Source organism: Vidua macroura, chromosome 6, assembly GCF_024509145.1.
Source record: "Vidua macroura isolate BioBank_ID:100142 chromosome 6, ASM2450914v1, whole genome shotgun sequence".
In the NCBI taxonomy this organism is placed as follows: Eukaryota; Metazoa; Chordata; class Aves; order Passeriformes; family Viduidae; genus Vidua; species Vidua macroura.
The window spans coordinates 17,011,013-17,029,620 of record NC_071576.1 but is presented as its reverse complement, the minus strand read 5'-3'; the positions used below and the strand labels follow the sequence as shown (position 1 = coordinate 17,029,620).

Below are 18,608 nucleotides of genomic sequence, written 5' to 3'. Positions count from 1 at the left end.
AGTCCTCTGGAAATGGAATGTGAAAGAAATACTGTAGTGCAGATGTGAAAGTATTTATGTAAATCAGAAGAAAGAAGAGTTGCTTTTGCTCCATTCTGTATTTCATAGGTTATATTTCATAACACTTGAAGAGGTGTACAAAATCTCAACTGTCTTAGTTTCTGAGATCATCTCTAGAACATGCAAATCAGGAAAGCGATAAGAGCGTGCAGCTGGGGGGTGATGGCTGAAATATATAAAAATATATTGAGGATAATGTTGATGTGCAACCTGCAATATTTGGGAAGAGTAAATTTTTATGTTTTTGTCCTTAAAAGAAATGTCAAAAGATGTCAAAACTAACTTTCTTTTTGAGAAGCCTTGGTCTAAGAAAGACAGCATCTAGGACAGAGCTTGAAATAGGAGTAACACACATAGTTTATTGAAACACAAATGTTTCAGTAAATCTTTGAACTAATGAATGAGCTCTTAGTTCAAAATGCTCTGAAACTTCTTAAACACTCTGGAAGAGAACCCTATAAAATAGGGGGGTAAATGCATTCTAATAAACAATTTTTTTCTCCTTTAATTTTCTCTGAAGTGTATATATTGAGATCAAAGAGAGGAACTATTAGCTGATTAATAGTATATAGAAGATAAATTTGTATGCAAGAAAATAAGACAGGTTCCATCTCAGTTGAGATGAATCTAGAGTGAAGCTACATAATAGTCTCTCTACATGCCAGTTACATTAATTACCTTAGTTGTTTTGCCCTTTGTTGAAGATTTCTTTCCTGAACAACTCTCACAACTTGTAAAAATGTGTTAAGATGTATTTCATTATGTTCCTATGGGAAAATCTATTTTACCCTTGGTAAATGGGGACTAAAGCTGTCAAATCTCATGCTGGAAAAATGGTGAGGAGGCTAGAAAAATGGTAGGGGAATGAGATGAAAATTAGCTTTAATACAAATTCAGGTATTGTTCAGAAATTGACAGTCCACTTAATTCATTAGTTCTCTAGCTGAAGTTTTCAGCTACTGATAGTTGTGATTTCATTAAGGATGCATAAAAGGATCTTTAACACATCTCACAAAGAATGGCACTCTCCCTTGTGAAGGGCCCTGTTCACTGTTCAGTGTTCCGCTGCCACAGATACATGGAAAAGCAAATTACCTTTTTCTTGTAACTTCTTGTATATTCAGTGATTGATATTTTGTCTGATTTTCAATGAGTGGGAGTTGGGAGTATGGTAAAATTACATTTGGTAAATATTTATAGTGATTTCAGGAAACTATAGTAACACTGCATCTCATTTATTACATATAACATGTGCTGGATAAAAGGAAGAAAGACTTCATGGCATATTTGCCTCCAGCTCTGGTAGGCTTAGGTATTTGTGTTTAACCTGTTACTTAAAGAGTTGAAAGAGTTTTCATTTGCCCTGCTTTGTGCTAGTGGCACAGTGCTTAAAAGAAGAGACTGGTGTCTTGTCCAGCAAAGCTATAGGAATTCTTTGTTACTCTGAGCTCCCTCACAGGAGGTCCTGTAAGTTCTGAGAAAACTTGTATTCTCAGGAGGTCGTGTAAGTTCTGGAAAAATGTCAGTGTATGTGGTCTCCACCTTTCTCTCACCTTTGCTTCTTCTTCTAAGTTCTATAAGTAGTTAAGCAGTTAAAATATTCTTGAAGAAATTAAGACAGAAGACTTCTGGGAAAGTATCTAATATTTTTCAATAACTACCCATTTTTTCTAATTAATGTTGCATAGCTGCTTGAAACCTGTATACTTTCTAGGGTTTGAAAGACCTAGACTAGCAACATCCTGTATAAATTTTTAGAGAACTTCAAGTACGTCCAGTTTGCCTAGTATGGTACAATGTCTAAGAGAAAATCCATTCTTTTTAGTAGATGACAACTAGAAGCTAGTCCAGTTTCTAGTGATTCTAATACATTGATCAGAAAATATTTCACTTATTTAACATTCAGAGAAATGGTAAATATTAATCAAAGTATGTTTAGAAGTTTAGTTTTCAATTTTTGAAGCAACAAGTATATTGTATATTGTCATTGTAAATCATAGCCCACAGTGAGGAAGCCAGGGTTGGAACCATTCTCATTTGTGCTGGTCTCAGTTTCCTTCCTCAGCAGAACCAAAAGCATTATTATTGACTGGTAAACCTGCAGTTTGAGATTGAAGCTCTCATAATGCAGCTTGACACCAGACACTGCCTCAGAAGACCTCCTAGAGCCCAAGTGTAACATTTGAGTACACTTGTTCTCCCAGCTGTTTAGAATGACTGTAAAGAAATGAACAATTTGCATGAGAAGAAACTCAAGTTAGAGAGTCAGTATTTAGTTTGGCCACTTCTGTGTAATGTTATGATCGGGTTGCATACTTGCAGACCAGAAGGAGCCACTTGACTATCTGGTTTGCCACATGTTACCAGCCAACTTCTTTGAGCTCAAAGCTCATGCTTGGCTAAAGGAGATGTGCTTCAGATTATTAGGTGAGAGCACTGTCATGAGATGGCAAATTCACCAGATGGTCAGTATTTTTCTTCAATAGTTGGTCAATTCAAGAATTTTAAAATGCACTTTGGTTTGGGTATTCTTTTTCAGGGTAGGTGTATGATGCCCAGTCTAGTTTTGGAACTTACATGTGATTTGGGCCATCTTGTGCAGCGTGCAAGATTTGTAGTTGAAGTCTGAGGAAATCAACAGTATGACATCCTGACAGATCAGAGTTAAGGTTGCACAGGGGACTTTTACCAAGGCATTTTTCCTGTAGACTGTTTCTTCACAAACGATTTAAATTACCAGCACAAAAGAGTTAGATTATGCATGATACACATAGCTTGCATGCTTCCTTGTTGCAGGGTATAACATGCATATTTTACATCTGGCAGTTTTAAAATAAAGAATGAGGTCATTCCTATTCTAACATGACAAAGGACCTCATTAATTTTTAGCAGATAACATTTGTTGTGTGCAACAGGTACACTATTAACTCTTTTCACATTGCTATTTTGAGCAATTGCAGTTGATCACCTCCAATAGTCAGCTGAACAGCAGAAGGCCATTTGTGGTCTGCAGATGTATCTTTAGGGCAAAACACTTAAAGAATTAAAAAAAAAAATCTGTTAGCTGACAGTACTACTCAATATCTAGATAAATAAATCATATAGATACATTAATTTCCTGAAGGCCTCTCTAACGGATTCAGGCTGTCATAATAAAAAAGACTATTGCAAAGCTCAATGTATCGATGATACGAATATAAGTGAAACCTATAGACCAGCATTATGATTTGAGAGTTCCTTGGAAGGGAAGCTGAAAATTATCCAGTCTGGTATTTGGGAATCATGCACACAATAGCCTATCTTACTTAGCAAGATATCTTTATAAATAAAATTTCTTTGTATCTTTAACAGCACTCAGATTTTTATTTTCTTGTAGAATCTTTTAAATGAGTACTGCGATTTTGTTGTATAGCATTTTTATTGTGTAACATTATCTTCTCATTGAGCTCCCATCATCATATCTCTGTTGCAGTATTGCTATTCTCTCTCTTGCCAATACAAGTTACTTACTGTATTCAAGGAATTTTACTTCATTTGTGATTTAGGTATTACACTGACTACAGGAAATCATCTGTTGTGTGGAGGGAACTTGAAACTTCTAATTCATAAGTATATCAAGGTTTTTTAATAACAATTTGGGGGAGATCTCAGAAAAGTGTAAAATACTTTTTCCCTCATCACATCAGCACTTTGAGAAACAAAGTAAATCATTTATTTAAAACTGCAGTACTGGGTTGTGATTTTTTTTTATCTTTTTTTTTTTTCCCCAAACAAGTGGTCATTGTCCTGGCATTCAGAAATCATCACTTTGTTTGTGAATATTCATATAGATCCCACATCTATTCCTCATCTGCCTTTACTCCTTGAGATCTTTAAGTATGATTTTTCATTGAGAAGAACGAGATTCATTCCTTTTCAAATGCCATGCTCATCCAGAGGGAGGGGACAAGAGAGACTGAAGTGTAGAGTGCACCTTTTGCAAATGCTTAAGGAAGAACTTTCCAAATTCATGCAGCGGGGAGTGAATTTGCTATGTAGAATGGCTTGAAGAAGTCTGCTTATTTGTAACCTTTCTATATATGTGAATACTTGTTGCCTTGAAGCTATCTTTTGAATTAAGTGGAGGTAAGAATTCAGTCTCTGTGTTTAAAAATCAACCAGGAATTCTCTCATCCAGATCTCCACTCGCAGTGCAAGAGACACCCATAGGAAGAGGATCACAAAGGCGCTTTCATTGTGTTTTATACTTTGCTATTCAATTGTGTGTTCCTAGTTTTGACTGTACTGCCATCTGTCATATTTGTGAGAACATGGAAGCTTGATGTGGCCTGCCAGCATGGATTCTTTGAGTGGTACTCAGGTGTTACTCAAAAAGAACTTATCTTGTTCTCCAGAGCCTCTCTACCTTTAAGTAAAATGTGGTTGTCTATTTAGTTGTGAGGGGATGTTCAAAAATCTGCGTATAACTGAAATAGTGCTCCACCTGAGCTTTCAGATAATGTTTAAGTAGCAGTGGGGCTGGAATGGCCCCATTTATTTTACTGAGTGCTGACTCTACTGCTGGAGTTCTGCTGCTTGTAAATGAGGCAAGAGCAAAGCTGTGGTACCAGCCTAGCAGGTAACACTAACTCCAATGAGGTGCTGTTGAGACAAAGTTGGGGTATCAGAAATGAAGTGCTGATCTTGAAATGTGTGGAAGGTAGGTATGTAAGGACACTTTAAAAGTTATTTAATGAGGCTTTTGTTTCCACCCCCCAAGAAGATCAAAGGAATTAACTTTGAGAAGCTTGGCTGTCATTTTTGTGTACAACAGTAAGCAGCTGCCATAATACAGTATTTGTACATAGTCATTGTCTTTCTCTTGCTGTTATAGATCCTATTAAAAGTGATGAATAATTTAAAATTGAATCTGACATTTTATAAATAACTGAATTATAATTTGTATCAGCAATGGTTCTACACATGACTTACTAAAATATTGTCAGCTGTTTTATAAAATCAGCAGCATCCCATTAACAGAACAAAGTTCCAAGTACAATAATAGCTACCTTGAGCAAATTTTATTTAGATCGCTACAATTAGAAAGAACTAAATTAGGTATTGAGACCTCTCAGCATGCTTTAAGGAGGTGACTGGAGTTATTTCTGTACATCTTAAGTTTTCCTCTGCCTGCATGTTTTGCTGAATTAAGCAGAGTTAACTGCCATATGGTAGGAAAGTAGGGAAGATGGATAGAACTAAGCTGCATAATGTACTCTTGAGTGACAGATTCCAGTGCTTGAGTGGGACTGGATTTATTCTGATGTCATATATAGAGGTCAGTATTCAAATCTGAATGTATGTTTGAAATCCTCAGTGCTTTTGCCAGCATTTACTTTATTCTGTATCCATTTTTTTAACTGTTAATGTTTACTATCTGGTAAGGTATTCACCTAAAATACAAAAGGTACACATGGCTCTCCAGCAAGAGACTGATAAAACAAGCTTAGGGAAGTAATGGTGCTACTTTTTTTCTTTTTAAGAGATGACTCAAAGTCTAAATGTCCTGCAGTTGAGCCAGAAACCTTAGAGAGCTTTCTTGGCAGTGCACTGTGAGTTAAGTGCTGTAGTTGTTTCCAGTTTCTGATGCCTTTTATTTTTTATATGCTTTGAAATCACCTGTCCACTGTAACAAAAAAAAAAAAAAAAAAAAAAACAAACCAAAAAAAAAAAAAAACCAATTACCTATTGCTCTCTTCCTGCTGTAAATAGACACATTTTAAAACATCTGTGTAGCTGGGATATGTTTTACTGCAACATTCGGAACTACAGTATGAGAATTAAGGACACTCTAGTAGTGAGTAATAATGAGTACTTAGTAGCAGTGGTCCCTCTGCCCCATGTTTAATTGCCATGGTACTTGTCACAGTGTGCTGTTGTGTAATTTATATTACCCTTCATTACTGATTTTGTCACTTTCTTACTCTCCTTTCCTTGCTACAGTAATTCTCACTTCCTATATTGTCAGAGTTGTCATTGCGTCCTGTAAATTTAAAATTGGATAAAAGTAATCTCAGTCAATAGCTATTCCTGTCATCCTAGGTACAATTCAGTTTAATCTATGCATATTACAGATTGATGTAATTGTATTCCTTCAGGGCTCATTTTGTACATGGAGAGAAGAAGCAGGCTAGATTTATATAAATTTCTTCATTGAGAAAACTCACTGAAAAAAGGGTTAAAGGATTTTTCTCTATTTCAGTAAGAGTAGCCTACAAGAAGTAGAATAATACCTTGGATTCACAGAACAGCTGCATTTCTGCCACACATATGGTAGGAGGAAGAGCACAGAGCAGGTTGTGGAGCTAGCAGCTAACTCCTGGTGTTGCCTTTTCTCTTTCCCAAGAGTGGAAAGAGCTTCTGTATTCTGAGAAGTGGGAGGGAGGGAACTGTGTGGTGCAAACCTGTTGCTCATCTGAAGATGTAATGTTTGAAGAAGTGAGGGGTAAATGTGAACTCTTCAGAGGTCAGGCAGTGTCATTCTTAGGTACTGAATTCTTACTGTCCCTGTGAAAAATATTAATATGTTACAGTGCTTATTTATAATTACATTGGGTTAAGAGAGATGCAGCACAAAACTTGCTGGCACCAGGCCATATCAAATTTGGCTGCATTACTGTACTTGTATATTGTCTGAAATACAATTCTTATACAGCTGGTGAGCATGTTGGGTTATAACTATATTTAAAATAATATCTGGGGGGAAAGCAAAGCTTTTTGAAAACTCTTTATCTTACAGTTTAAACAAAGAAAACAACAAAAATGTCCACTAAACTGAAATTGCACATGGTGTTAATTGAAAATCAGTGAGAATTTTGACCTTCCTCTTCCCCTAAAGGGAAAAGAGGAAGAGAACCAAATTTTGTATTTGATAAATTAATTTGTCATGAGTATGTTTCTTTTTGGTTTACAGATCAACCATGGATTTGGAATATTCCTTACACTGATGCTCCTGATACACATGGAAATATGTGGGTTCCATCATAAGTGTTTCCAGTACTCTGGGATGTTCCACTTGCTGACACTGAGCCTGCTGTGCTACTTGGAAAAACTGCTTGTTTCTGTTCTGTAAGCTATAATGTCTGCTGTAGTGGCTAATTTGTAGTTGAAACATTAAAATGTTAATAAGGGAGAGATTCTTGGAGAATCTGCAACCATATTATTACAAGTGAACCTGCTTTTTTTAATACCTTTTTATATGCTTTTTCTTTCCTGTGGTTCCTAATGTGGTTTTCAAGATAAGAACTGTTCTCAGAGAGTCTCTCTGCATTTATAGCTGTAATTAATTTAAAAATTACAGTTCTGTAAGACTGTCAGTTGACCCCAGTAGCTGGAATAAAAATTATATTCAAAATTCAAATTAAAATAAAGGCAATCTTGTTAATATATCCTTTGTTCTATCTTCTAAATGTGTATGTTTCAGTTTGGGTTGGAACTTGTATCTTGCAACTGTACTCCCAGGTATTTTATAAAATTGACAGCATCCCATTAATAGAGAACACATTGCTTGTATCAAAAATAGAGTGGCTAGCAGGACCAGGGCAGTGATTGTCCCCCCACACGCAGCACTTGGGGGGCCACGCCTCGAGTGCTGTGTCCAGTTTTGGGCCCTCATGACAAGAAAGACATTGAGGGGCTGGAACATATCCAGAGAAGGGCAGTGGAGCTGGTTGGAAGGTTTGGAGCACAAGTCTTCTGAGGAGTAACTGGAGGAGCTAGGAATGTTTAGCATGGAGAAAAGGAGTCTCAGTAGAGATCTTACTGCTCTCTACAATTAATTACCTGCAAGGAGGTTGTAGCCAGGTGGGAATCAGCGTCTTCTCCCAGGTAACAAGTGAGGGGACAAGAGGAGCCTTAAGTTTCACCAGGGAAGGTTTAAATTGGATATTAGGGAAAAATCTGTCATTGAGGGTTGTCAGGCATTGGAGCAGACTGCCCAGGGAAGTGGTGGAGTCACCATCCCTGGAGTTACTAAAAGATGTGTGGATGTAACACTTAGTGATATGAGTTAGTGGTAGACTTGGTAGTATTTTGCTAATGTTTGGACTAAATGATCTTAAATCACAGAATCACTAGTTTGGAAGAGATCATCAAGATCATTCCTTAACACCTCAACTAAACCATGGGACTGAGTGCCACATCCAGTCTTTTTCTAAACACATCCAGGGATGGTGACTCCATCACCTCCCCGGGAAGATCGTTCCAGAACTTTTATCACTTTCCGTAAAAAACTTTTTCCTAATACCCAACCTGTATCTCCCTTGGTGCAGCTTAAGACTGTGTCCTCTGGTTCTGTCAGTTGCTGCCTGGAGAAAGAGACCAACCCCCACCTGACTATAACCACCCTTCAGGAAGTTGTAGAGAGTGATAAGGTCACCCCTGAGTCTCCTTTTCTCCAGGCTAAACAACCCCAGCTCCCTCAGTTGTTCCTCACAGGGCTTGTGTTCCAAGCGCCTCTCCAGCCTCATTGCCTCCTCTGGACACGCTCAAGTGTCTCAATGTCCTTCCTAAACTGAGGGGCCAGAACTGGACACAATAAATACTTCTGTGATTCCCTACCTCACATTCAAAAGGAGTCTCCCAAAGACAGAATATTTTTGAAACTCCTAGCAAAGCAATAGGGATGTTGAAAAGTTTAGCCTACTCTAGATGCCCAGTTTCACATGTTCATGAAGTTTTGTATTTTTTTTTTTTGGTTCAAATTAGTTTGTTAGTGTCAAGCTTATTATGTTCCTGAAGAGGAACATAAGTAATAGAGGGCTGGTTTATTTGCTTCTCTGTCAGTATATTTCATTAGGCTTAAAAGTTGGCTCAGGAGTACATTGCAGCCATTCTATAGCTTCACTAAAGAAAAGCAGTAAGTTTTGGTTAGGTGTACCAACTAATCACTTCTAAAGGAGACTTCTAATTAAAAAGTACTGACACTGTCAGTGAGAGTAACAAAACCTCTGCATGAGTCTTCCAAATAATTTCATGATTCATTAATAATAATTCTACTCTGACCAGACACATAGTAGTGATCATTATTGGGGTACTCAGTGACTGTTAGCTTTCTTAATTACAGGGCTGACAGTAAATATTATCAACAGAATTGGTAAATATATTAATTTTTCTTTCCTATTATTTTACAATTGTGCTAAGCCTTACCACCACCAATCTGTTGTCACCAAATGCCTGCAGACACTGACACTAGGGAGTGTGTGCTTGTGGTGCTGAGGGGTAGGGAAAACAGCATGTTTCCTGATAGTGATGCCAAGTGGCTGTACTGAGGGTAACGGCATTGCATTCAAGGCTCAGGCTCGCAAGATGTTCACTTTGATTTGGGGTTAAATGTCAGCAATATGTTTAATGTTGTTTTTTTTTTTTTTTTTTTCTTATGCCAGTGAATACACTGCATTTCTGTATTCCACCTTGCTTAAATGTTATGCTTGGCTGACTGATTACACTGCTGGTGCTCTCCACACACTCCAGTTTTTCCAGCTATTTACCCAAGAGCAGTGGGAATGGTGACCTGTTTTGCAACAAAGTATTCTTTAGAATAAGCCATATTCTCATTTTCTTTTTCAAAATTCCAGTCAATATCAACTTGCTCTTGACTTTAATAGGGAGCATATCCTTAAAAAGCCACCTTCTCAAGAGATGATTAAATCACTGCCAAGATCAAAGTTGACAAATTAAGGGAATTTGCAATTTTTGATGATCAATGACAGTAGTACACGTATCTTTCAAAATTGCCAGATGATCTTACCTGCTTTAATGCAATAACTATCTCTATGCCCAAGACAAATACAAAAATGACTATTCCACACTAACAAAATGATATGTAAATAACGAAGAACTCAATAACCTTGAATAATTTGCCTTGAATATTCCTTTGAATAGTGTTACTGTTGTTCATATTCCTTTGGGCAGTCAGGTTGATGTCATGGTTGCAAGCAGCTAAAGGCTCCTTTTCCCACTGTGCTAATCCAAGCCACACTTGAACAGATTTGATGGATGGAGCCATTGGTGTGGACAGAGGGTGCTCACTCAGTTCTGCTGCCTTTGCTGGTTGAGCGTACACTGGCTGAGTTCTGTCTTCCTTCTGACTGGCAAAGCAGGGAAGTATAGGTTGGGTTTTGGTTTTTTCTTCTAATAGGAGCTGCCAATAATTTTAAAGATTTAAAACTGCCAACATTTTTAAAGATACACCAGCGGTTTTTTATGGAAGCATGTGGTTACCTTTAGCACAGTCTGTTTAGTTTGGCTGGCATCTCATCTTCCTATTTTTGGCTATTTAATGTCTTCCAGCATTGCTGCTAATTTTAATTTCCATGCTAAAGTCTATGCTAAAGACTAATTATGAGGGAATAAAAACTGCAGCATGATGTATCACCTATGAATAACAACAAATAGGAAAAAATTAAACACAGCTCCCATTTATCCCTGGCTGCTGGTTTACTATGCAAAATAAGAAAAGGACTCATTTTTCCCCGTGCCTCCTGCTCTAGCAGTTGTTGCCACACAGGTGATCCTTTCTCAAACACTGGCATTGGAACTGCCCACAGTGCACCCTTGGGGCTCAGACCAATACTCAAATATACCTCAGGCCGTGAGGCAATCAATGGCTCTTACACAGATTGTACAATTATCTGCCATTAAGGGAGATTTCTAAGATCGTAGTGTTCATTCCCATTGCATTTTGACTTCAACACAATTATTAGAAAATTGGGGGGGCGGGGGGGGAAGGGAAGTGGATGTGGTAGTTTGTTAACCTGCTTTCTAAAAAAATATGTGTAGGTTGTCCTTCCCTGGAGAATGTGCTTGTATACTATGATGTTTAGCAGAGCTGAATTCCAGCCCCCATTTATTTAAAAGTAGAATGCAGCACTGTAGCAACTACCAGATATTGCTGAATTTAGCTTTTTCTTCTTATAGTGAGAATGATATTTCCAGCAGATTTGGATCGACAGCTCTGGGCTTTGAACCTGCAAATAACGCGTTTTAAAACCACATTGCAGCTGGAGAGGCTGCTTCTCTCTTCCCTAAACAATGTCCCTTCAACTACCATGCGCTGGAGGACAGAGATATAACACCTTGTCGGGACGGCAGTGGGTAACCAGACCTGTGGAGAAGGAGGTGCCCTCTTTTGCCAAAAGGCGCTAATTTTTATGGCTTTGATGGGGGGCATATAATCGACTGACGGGTTTCATGCCCGGTCTCTCTAAGACGCCCGGTTGCCTCAGGCGCTCCTCGGCCCCACCGCCCGGGGCCGGGTACCTGAGGGCAGGAAGGGGGGCAGCCCCCGGTCCCTCTGAGGGCTGGAGGCCGCGGGGCAGCCGCCCTCTGCCAGCCCGCCCTGCCCGCTGCCGGCGCTGAGCTTCGGAGGCGGCGGCCGTGCCTCTGCTGGGAGGAGCTGCCCCCGGGGGCACAGCCCGGCCCGGCCCGGCCTGCGGCTCCCCGAGGCCATGGTGCGGGCGGCCCGGGGGCCCGGGCGGCGGAGCCCCGCGGCGAAGGGGGAGGGCGGGGGGCGAGCTGCCACCGGTCCCGCCTCGTCCCCCCCCGGCAGGCAGGAGGCGCCTGGCGGTGCCTGTCCCTGCGCCCCGCTCCGACGTGCTCGGGGCGGGGGCAGGAAGGGGATATGAAAGTGGCGGGGACGGGAGCCCCGCGCGGCGGGCGTTGGGGCTGAGGGGCTCTGCCGGACGGGACGGGACGAGCGGTTCCCTCGCCCTCAGGATGCTCGGCAGCCCGAAGCGCGCCCGCCGCGGGGCCGTGCCGGGGCCGCGCCCTGCCCACGGGGCGAAGGTGCCGGCCGGCTCCCGGGAGCGCCGCTCGCCGCCGCCGGGCTCCGCGGCGCCCTGAGCCCCGGGCCCCGCGTACGGCTGGCGGGCGGCGCCGTGATGCCCGGCGGCGGCAGCAGGGCCCCGACGTAGCGTGGCGGCGCGGCAGCCCGGTCCCGCGGGCGGAGGATGGCGTGTCGCGGCGCCTGCTGCTGCTCCAGCGCGGGTCGCCTCAACGCGGACAACGCGCGGTTCCTCCTGCTGGCGGTGCTGATCGTGCTGTACATGCTGTGCGGCGCCGCCGTCTTCTCGGCCATCGAGCTGCCCACGGAGCGGGAGGCTAAGGAGCGCTGGGAGGAACGCCTGGAGAACTTCACCCGGCGCCACAACCTCAGCCGTGCCGAGCTCCGGCACTTCCTCCGCGAATACGAGGAGGCGAGCGGGGCCGGCATCCGCGTCGATGACATCCGGCCCCGATGGGATTTCACCGGCGCTTTCTACTTCGTGGGCACCGTCGTTTCTACTATCGGTGAGCGGCGGGACGCGCGGGCACCGGGCGGGCACTGCGGCCAGGGCTGGGGGCCCGGGGATGCGCTGTTCGTCTCCTCCTCGCCTGCTCGCGGGCTCACAGCGGGCAGGTGTCGGTGCCCGGGCATGGTCCTGTCTCTTCGCTGCTCCTTTTTTTGCCTTCTTGCTGTCAAAGAGCCGCTGCCGCGGGCGCGCCTCTCGCGGGAAGCGCTCAGCTCAGGGAGCGCCGCGGAGGCTGCGGGCAGCCCGGCCGGCCCTAGGGGCCGAGCTCCGGGCAGGCAGGGCAGCGGACACAAGGATGCTCTTCGCGGGTGTCATTTACCTGCACGGATCAACTTGTGCTCGGGATACGGTGGTAGACTTCGTGAGCGACCAGTCGCATCCAAAGCCGAAAGCTTTAAACGATCCTGTATGTCTTTAAATTCTGGGAAATGTTATAGAAAATCTTAGATCTGACAGTTTCATAGGCTGTATTCTCAGAGCCCTTTCTGAGGATCGTCTGGCCTTAACGAGAACACTTAAATGGATTTTGTGGTGTCCAGCTGCAAAGTGTACAACTTGGAAAGATTTGGTTTCAAACCACTTGGCTTTTTGCTCCTTCAGGCTTTTCAAGGCAGAACCATCAAGTCGATGGGCACAGTTTATTGCACTTGTAATAAATAAACCCAAGTTTATTCAGGCTGAAGGAGCCTTCAGGGGAAGGTGATACTGAATAGAAATTCCGAGCAGTCTGACAGGTGTACATCAAGATGAAAAGGGATAGCACCAGGAACTGACATAAGCACCCCAGGGAGCCCATGGGTCTCAACAGAAACTCTTCATTTAGGCATCTGCAGACAGCTAAAAGCCTCAGAGGAAGGGAGCTTTCTTTAGTTAAAGACAGGCAATTTGTATGCAGTTATCACTGTGACAAATGGGATCACTAAATCTTAGTAATGGTATAGACAGTTCACATCAGTCTCTCTCCACGAATGAAATGTCCATTGAGGTATGGTTATTTAATTCTCCAGGAAATCTCTGCTTACAGTTGTTTTTTTTTTTTTTTTTTTTGTTGTTGGGGTTTTTTTTTGTTTGTTTGTTTTTGTTTGTTTGGGGGTTTTTGTTTGTTTGTTTGTTTGTTGTTTTCTGAAGAGGAGATTAGAGGTGCCTTACTTTATGTGGGATGTATAAGAGTTTGCCCTGTCCTGCAGCACACTCCTCTCTAATACTGAGGTTTTTTAAGTCTGGGGTTATTCTATTGTTAAAAGTGTCATTGGGCTGGTTTTGTAGTTCGTCAGGGCTTCAAACATTGAGTGGTTTGTGTCCTTAGACTTTAAGTCTTTAAGACCCAAGAACTGTGCTTCAGTGTTCTGCTGAACTGGCAATTGAAAGTAATTTATAACATTGTTAAGTCCATTTTTGTGGATTGCTGTAGTTTGTTTGCCATTATAACATGTCCCTTGAAGTGTGCTTCTTGTATGCTTAAAATAAATGAGCAGAGTTTATGCAAACATTTGCTACAGTCATAAAATCATAGTAAAAAGATCAGATCAGATTGGACCAGATCTCAAAAGTTCCACCTGCTTTGCCTCTATTCCTAGAGGAAGAATATCCTATTCCTTTTCTTTGTGATGTTTGTCCAAGATGCCATTTCAAACCTGCAGTGTTGGAGATTCCGCAGCTTCAACAAGGAATCCAGCCTTGTGCATCCTTGTACATTTTTACCCTGAGGTTTTTCCGATGTCTGCCTTACTGCAGTTCAGTGACTTGCGTTATTTTTGTCTTGCCATCCTTTGTACTCAGAGAATGGCCTCTTAGGTACTCAAAGACCATTGTCAGTATGTCCCTTCAGCCTTCTTTCAGTTCAGAAAAACCACAGTGTTGTAACCCCTTTTGCAGTGATACAGTTACTTTTCACAGGTGTTAACTGATGCCTGTATTTCTACATTAATGTATGTCTTATATAAGTAAGATTGTTAAGGAGAGAAGTGTATCTGTGATCCTGTTAACTGCAGATGATCACAAACGCAAGTATCCACTTACCCACTCATACTTTTTGGTAATTTCTATGACTTGCTGTTTTCCATTAATGAGCTCCCTTAATGTTTCTGTAGAAATGTCCTCAAGACTCCGTTTTCCTTCAGACTGTGTATGGTCTAGAGACTTTGGCAGTTTACATCCTGTCCCTTCTTTTGACCTGACATTGCTTTTCTCAATCTTATCAGTGATGACACTTTATCAGTGGGTTTTATGAATTGCATTCTTTCTTAATCTAGTCAGTGGCATTGCACTACTTCATCATATCGATAGCATGTCTCTTTTTTAATCTTCTCAGTAGAACTTCTGCTTTATGGTACTGACTGTGCATTTCAATGCTTTGACTTAGCTTGCGCTGCAGGCTGGGCTCTCTAGGCATTCTCAGGCTTGTGCTTCGACCAGGTCTCCTCAGATGTGCCACTCAGGAGTGTTCTCCTGCAGGCAACCACAGTATCGACCATATTGGCATCCTAATAATAGATTTTGTTTTACACCTCTAAAATCAATATTTTGTCTCTCTTCTCAGCCCTTTCCAAATGGTCCATGTCTTCTTTTATGCCCCGGTACAGTGCTCCAATATTAATGTATTATTCTAGCTGCAACCTTGCTAAATCTTAGGAAAGTATGAAGGCTTATTTAATGTGTTTTTCAGTCTATACTTCTGGTGGCTCTGTACATTCCTACAGCTAAACAAAATTTGATGTCTTCAGTTAAAAACAGTTTTTTAGAATAGGTGCTTATGACATGTTCTTGATATCAGCTCACCTTCTACACTCAGTACTATGTGCTGGTATAGAAGCTTTATATTTAGCAGGTAAGTTGCTGTAAAAACAATTTTTTTTTAGTAAACTTTATGGGGTTTTTTTCTCTTTTGCATAATAGGAATTATTTTGCTACTCCACCAGAATATTTATTTCTTCTGCAGTAAATAAGGTGAACCTAGCCATTTTGATTTACTGCTAAAGCATCAGTAAAATGTTACTTGTCACATCAACTGCTTCCTGTACTTTAGCTAGAAAGAAATACCATAATATATTTCAGAGGAAAGTAGAGTTTTGCAGTTACTCAGGAAATAATCCTGTCTTTTTAATTAAGATTTGCATTAAATGTTTGATACATGGATTTTGGAACATAGTATCAGTGCATCAAGTCAAGAAGTCAAAATTAAATATAACCAGCCTATTTTCATTTGTTAAGAAAATACAAAGCTAAACAGAGCTGAATTAGTACAAAATAATTAATTTATCAGGTTACTAATTAAAGGGTTTGTTCCATAAAAGTGTTTATTCCTATCAGTGCTCAGCCTGTAACCTCTAATATTGATGCATCTTTTGAGCAGTGATGTCCAGTGTGACCCAGTCCTAAGGTTTCCTCTGCAGTAAGGGAAACGTTAGGAATGAAGGAACATAACCACAAATACCTGCCCAACTAGGAGACTACCTAGACTGTCCAGGAAGTGACCCCAATGAATTAGATGGTGTCAAAGCCTCTCAATCTCATTAAGGCAGGTGCCTAACTAATCCACACATGTCCAGTGGGTTCCTTCAAAAGCTCACTGTGCTCTCAATCTACCCTTTGTCACATAATGTAGTGTCCCTTTTGCCTAGAAATCAAGTGGTCAGAAATCACCTTCTTTCTCAGCCAGGACTTGAAGCAATTCCTGTGTCTCATCCAAGTGCCCTGCCCACCACGCTGGGCAATCATTTTAAGGCGGGACTCTCAGTGTTTTCTGCTGAAACTATTCCACTTTGCATGGCCTAATAAAACATCTGCAGACCAAAAAATAAAACAAGATCTAAGTACCAATTTGCATTTCAGTGAATGTTTATGTGTTTTACACAGAGACATACTACCTTAGATAGGCACTGGGTGTTCAGCAGCATCAGACTGTAGGGTCACAGTCATCATCAGGTGCTCTGATATCCAAGGACTTCTGTGGTACTTTGGCACAGTAGTGCCTCCAAGAAGTAGGGAGCTGGAATAAAATGTATCTTGTTAAAAACACATAACATGAAGCAACTTCTCAAACTGACTTATGATATTCCTGCCCTTTTCACAGGCCACTGGAAGTTGGAGGGGATCTCTGGAGATTGTCTGGTCCAACCCCCATACTCCAAGCAGGGTCAGTGACAGTCAGCTGCTCAGGGCTGCATCCTGTTGGAGTTTGGGTATCTCTCTTGGTGGAGACTTCCACAATCTTTCAGGACACCTTGTGCCAGTGTTTGACCAACCTCACATTACAAGAGGGTTTTTTTCTCCTATTCAAATGGAATTTCCAGTATTTCAATTTGAACCTGTTGCTCCTTGTCTTCTCTATGTGAACTGTGTGAGCAGTGAGGCAAAGGAGGAAATTATATCATCTTCACAAAATGAGATACATTTTCTGGAAAAATTGTTAAAATTTGCATCCTTCCTCTCTGCAGAAATTTGCAGCAAATTGGGCTGGAGGTGTAAAGTCTTGATACAAGATGAGAAAATAAATTTGTCAATTGATTCATTACCTGAGACCCAAAAGATAAAATCGCCTGGAGTGAAGGCTGGGATTTTTACAATAGACAGCAATGACCAACCACAGGGTGTACTGTACTGAAGGAATAGAAGGAGTCATAGCATCTTCTTTAAGCAGCCTCATAGAAAGGGTTGCTCATGGAAGTGTTGTTTGTTAATGGGAAAGTCTGTATGGGGTGAAACAACCACAGTGTCCATGTTACAGCCGTGTCATGGAGTGAAGGAAGGAGTTCTGAAAAGTGTCAGAAAGTGCCTGTTTCCTCATTTTCACCTGTCAGTGCAGTTCCTGCTAAGTGGAGTTACAGCTGTGCAAAAGTGTGTGTGATAATGCCCAGCAAACCACCAAGGCCGTTAAACCCAGAGAGCTGGACTACTGCTTGTAGCCTTGAGGTCACCCTGTCTTTCCTGTGTATAGACTGAGCAAAGAGTGGCAGCTGCAGTAAATGCTCCACCTGGGGCCATGGCTAAGCTTACTCCTGGTGTCACTGAGACCAAATGATCTGCCCTTACCTAACAGTACCATGCCTGAAGTATTTAGAATCATAGAATTGTAGAACATCCTGTGTTGAAAGGGATCCACAAGGATCATTAAGTCCAGCTCCTGACACTGCACAGGACAGCCCCAAGTCACACCATGTGCCTGGGAGCAGTGTCCACACACTTATTGAACTCTGTCAGGCTGGTGCTGTGACCACTTCCCTGGGGAGCCTGCTCCAATACCCAGTCACCCTCTGGGTGAAGAGCCTTTTTCTAATATCCAACCTAAATCTCCCCTGACACAACTTCAGGCTGGTCTCTCAGTCCAGTCACTGGTCATGAGAGTGAAGAGATGAGTGCCTGACCCTCCCCTTCCCTTCACGAGGTAGTTGTAGACTGCAGCGGGGCCTCCCCTGAGTCTCCTTCAGACTGACTAGACCAAGTGACCTCAGTTGCTCCTCATAGAGTTCCCCTCGAGGCCCTTCATGATATTCATGGTCTTCCTTTAGATGCTCTCTAACAGCTTAATGTCTTTTTAATATTGTAGAGCCCAAAACTGCACACAAGCTGCAAACAGCTCCAATAATTCAAAATTGCCTGCCTTAGCCATTGAGCCATAAGCAGAGCAAAAAAGGCATCTCTAGAGCAAAAGGCTTTTTAGGGAAGCTGCAGGTAAACTGAAGCCATTTACTTGCCTTATAGAGACTACCTTGTAGTTGTCAACTCACTGAAGTTGTAAGTGCCACCAGCCTTGGATTGCATCTGTTAATAAACTTGAACATTTCCCACCTTTGAAAGATGAGTTTGATGGTCTACCCTAACTTTGCCAAAAGCTTTCTATAATGTATGACAGATCTGTGTAAAGCAAAGATGTAGAGAAAACGTGAAAAGGAGAACATTGGTTATAATGACAGGATTGTCACCAGTCTCTGCTATATGCAGAACAATGTAGAAAACTTAAAGCAAATCATGTTGTAGAAAGGAAGTACAAAATTAAAGCAACCTGGAAATCTTGCAATAAGCAAGCATGTGATAGCTTAGCATGTTCTCTCTTGAATACTGGTTAAAATAAAAGTTAAGCCATATGGTTGTAATCCACAAGGTTGGGAGAAAGGCCAGGTCCAGTCTCACATGTAAATTTTCTTACTTCTATAACTGCAGTAAAACTGTTACTACAGTTTTACAGAAGATATCTAAAATAAATCACATGAATTTATATGT

At 41.6% G+C, this 18,608-nt stretch overlaps 2 protein-coding genes across 6 annotated transcripts in view; both read left to right on the top strand.

Moving 5' to 3' along the window:
- Window positions 1–7,487, top strand: part of TDP1 (tyrosyl-DNA phosphodiesterase 1) — a 41,221-nt gene extending 33,734 nt beyond the window's left edge. For all 3 annotated transcript variants that reach the window (XM_053981076.1, XM_053981074.1, XM_053981075.1), the window contains one exon: window positions 7,013–7,487. In XM_053981076.1, the coding sequence (XP_053837051.1) occupies window positions 7,013–7,086 (74 nt within the window). In that variant the 3' untranslated portion in view covers window positions 7,087–7,487. The remainder of the gene's footprint in view (window positions 1–7,012) is intronic.
- Window positions 7,488–11,925: 4,438 nt separating this feature from the next.
- The window catches only part of KCNK13 (potassium two pore domain channel subfamily K member 13), a 49,423-nt gene continuing 42,740 nt past the window's right edge, over window positions 11,926–18,608 (top strand). For 2 of the 3 annotated variants that reach the window (XM_053980350.1, XM_053980351.1), the window contains exon 1: window positions 12,236–12,387. In XM_053980350.1, the coding sequence (XP_053836325.1) occupies window positions 12,319–12,387 (69 nt within the window). In that variant the 5' untranslated portion in view covers window positions 12,236–12,318. Of the gene's footprint in view, window positions 12,388–18,608 lie in introns of all 3 variants that reach the window. The other variant, XM_053980349.1, reaches the window with a different exon arrangement.